The sequence below is a fragment of the Echinops telfairi genome, unplaced genomic scaffold (genome assembly GCF_000313985.2).
Source record: "Echinops telfairi isolate 266 unplaced genomic scaffold, ASM31398v2 ScPeMD7_443;HRSCAF=831, whole genome shotgun sequence".
Lineage (NCBI taxonomy): Eukaryota > Metazoa > Chordata > Mammalia > Afrosoricida > Tenrecidae > Echinops > Echinops telfairi.
Window position 1 is genome coordinate 7587333 of NW_022104341.1, and position 2454 is coordinate 7589786.

The 2454-nt window shown below is 45.6% G+C and overlaps 1 protein-coding gene across 1 annotated transcript in view; it reads right to left on the reverse strand.

The window, feature by feature from the left end:
- Positions 1-2454, reverse strand: part of STXBP3 (syntaxin binding protein 3) — a 53622-nt gene that overhangs the window by 2966 nt on the left and 48202 nt on the right. The window contains exon 14 of the mRNA XM_045292018.1: positions 1663-1755. Coding sequence (XP_045147953.1) covers positions 1663-1755 — 93 coding nt within the window. The remainder of the gene's footprint in view (positions 1-1662; positions 1756-2454) is intronic.

Consider the following 2454-nt stretch of genomic DNA (forward strand, 5'->3'; position numbering starts at 1 on the left):
GAGAGTGAGTGAGAGAGTGAGGCAGTGAGTGAGGTAGTGAGTGAGTGAGAGTGAGTCAGTGAGAGTGAGTGAGGTAGTGAGTGAGTGAGAGTGAGTGAGACAGTGAGTGAGTGAGAGTGAGTCAGTGAGAGTGAGTGAGGTAGTGAGTGAGTGAGAGTGAGTGAGAGAGTGAGGCAGTGAGTGAGAGTGAGTGAGACAGTGAGTGAGTGAGAGTGAGTGAGAGAGTGAGGCAGTGAGTGAGTGTGAGTGAGGCAGTGAGTGAGTGAGAGTGAGGCAGTGAGTGAGTGAGATAGTGAGTCTGAATAGTATTCATTTAGCCAAACAAAGCAGAGAAAAAAATCAGAGTAACACATTGTGCCTGGTTATCTCTAAAGGAAAGTGGAAATTGGGGTTTAAGTGAAAAGAAAATGGAAATAAAGCTTGATTATTTTGACTGAAGTATCAGTATCATGATTTTGCTGAGCTCAGAAAATAAGTTTTATTTGTTCATTTTCTAAATGAATATTTGCTGTTCTCTTCAAGGTGAAATAGCATGAGATCATTCTCACTCCCACTGCCTAAACCTGAGTATTGTTTTCTAGACGCACTGGTTCTAGCAGTGCCAACCATCTGTTAGATCTAATGGCAAATGGTATTATGGTCAGGCTTACATTTGAGCCACTGTGGTGACTGGGTGGACCATGCAAATAGAGTGCGTGAAACACTAACAGGGGGAACTGGTCAGTTTTAGCTGCCACGTGCCTGGCTACAGTAAGCCATCTCAGAAGCAGGAACAGAGAGAAATCCCAGGACGAAGGATCGCCAAGGAAGAGTCCCCACCAGAGCACGTTGGACGTCCCAGGCTTGAAGTGGTGGAGGCAGCAGACAGACGCATGCCACACTGAGGCCAGAGGCTGGGGCAAGGGGACTGAGGCAGAACAGAGGGGCAGCAGAGACTATCCGATTGTGAGGTAGAGCAGGAAGTGGGCTTCCTAGCCCATGGAGGCAGAGGCCAAGGGACATGTGATTGAGAGTCTGAAGACCACAGACAGTGGCCTGGCTGCTGACTGAGAAGAGGCGCTGCTATACACCAATGTCCGTATCCTTACTGTTTACTGATCCAGATTTGTGTTAACCTGCTGACTTCCCCAATAGTCCCTTCACTGTCAGTATTTCTGTGAACTCTGTGTGGCCATGGCAACCAGATACCGACCCCAGCAAAGTGCTGTGTGAGGAATGGTGGGTGTCGGAATAGCATAAAAGAAGGACGGGGTGGAAGGGTGTCTGCCTTCCGCCGATTGGCAGTCTGGCTTGGGCTGGTGAGGGCTTTGTGTAGTCAAGGGAGGTCAGCTATGGCCTCTTAGCCATTGATTCAACAACGGATACATTTCTGAGCATACACGAATCTAACCATTTCTAGTAGCAGTACCATAAAAATGCCATTTGTTGCACTTTCATTCAAATACGTTATAGCGGTGCTTTCTATTTTATTTTTGTTTACGAGGGTGAGTTTATTTTAGGTCTCTCTCACGTGACACTAGCAAGGCCTTCTTCTGGGAGCCCCCCTAGAGCTGCAGAAAATCCCCGCCCCGTCAACGACGTTCAGACTGTTCAGTAAGCACAAAAGGTAAAGAACACGTTCCAGTGGGCACTTGGGGTAGAAGTATCATCGAATCATTTTACCTCCATAATATCTTTGATAAAAGGTGTCCATCGAGAGAGCTGAAAAGTTTCTTCTGCAGTCCGATCCTTTCTTTGTGGTCTCGCCTGCTGTGACTAATACAACCAGAGGATAAGCTTTAAAACCAGTGCTTTCATTCAGGGACAGTCGCTTACTATGTTTCTAATACAAACATTTAATTATAGCATATACTCTGTTGTATTAAATTTAAAACTGAGAGGAAATGCCTAATTAAAAAATAGAGAATAGTTTGGTTACATAACTTCACCAAACAGCATTTTGTGTTTTAATGCTAACACTGATAACAGTATCAGAAATAGCTTTACTCAAAGTGCTATAAACCTTGGTGGGAAAGAGTGAGATTCAAAAAATAATATCATTGTGAATGAGGGGCAGTGCGGAGTGGGGACCCAAAGCCCATCTGTAGGCAACTGGACATCCCCTTACGGAAGGATCATGAGGAAGAGATGAGTCAGTCAGGGTGCAGTATAGCAACGATGAAACATACAACTCTCCGCTAATTCTTTAATGCTTCCTTCCTCCCACTATCATGATCCCAATTCTGCCTTACAAATCCAGTTAGACCAGAGCATATACACTGGTACAGACACGAACTGGAAACACAGGGAATCCAGGACAGATAAACCCCTCAGGACAAATAATGAGTGTGGCGATACCAGGTGGGTAAGGGGAAGGTTGGGGGAGAAATAGGGAAATGAGCACAAGGATCTACATATAACTCCCTCCCTAGGGGACAGACAACAGAAAAGTGGGTGAGGAGAGATGTCAGACAG